We start from the raw sequence: 271 nt of genomic DNA on the forward strand, positions 1-271 counted from the left end.
GCCCGATGGCGGGCGGTTGTCACAGCCACCGCGCGGCATCCTTAGGGGGCGCCGGGGCCCCAGAGAGGAGGTTGGGCACAAGGCTCGTGAACAGCGGGCTCCCGCCAGCCCGGAGCGGCCACCACCACTGGCTTCCGCGCCCCTCCCTGAGCTCTGCCTGTGATCCTCACAACCCTTAGGTTTCTGGGCGGACGGTGGTGACAGTGGAGGTGGCAGTGGCAGTAAGCACCGAGGTTAGGCAGCCAGCCTGGCCTGTGCGACGTTCGGGTGG

The 271-nt window shown here is 69.0% G+C and overlaps 1 protein-coding gene across 1 annotated transcript in view; it reads left to right on the plus strand.

Moving 5' to 3' along the window:
• LOC107195706 (TBC1 domain family member 16-like) overlaps positions 1-271 on the plus strand; it is a 7808-nt gene that overhangs the window by 2189 nt on the left and 5348 nt on the right. Inside the window, exon 3 of the mRNA XM_015589589.1 lies at positions 180-233. Within this exon, the coding sequence (XP_015445075.1) occupies positions 180-233 (54 nt within the window). The remainder of the gene's footprint in view (positions 1-179; positions 234-271) is intronic.

Source organism: Pteropus alecto, unplaced genomic scaffold, assembly GCF_000325575.1.
Source record: "Pteropus alecto unplaced genomic scaffold, ASM32557v1 scaffold134, whole genome shotgun sequence".
Classification (NCBI taxonomy): domain Eukaryota; kingdom Metazoa; phylum Chordata; class Mammalia; order Chiroptera; family Pteropodidae; genus Pteropus; species Pteropus alecto.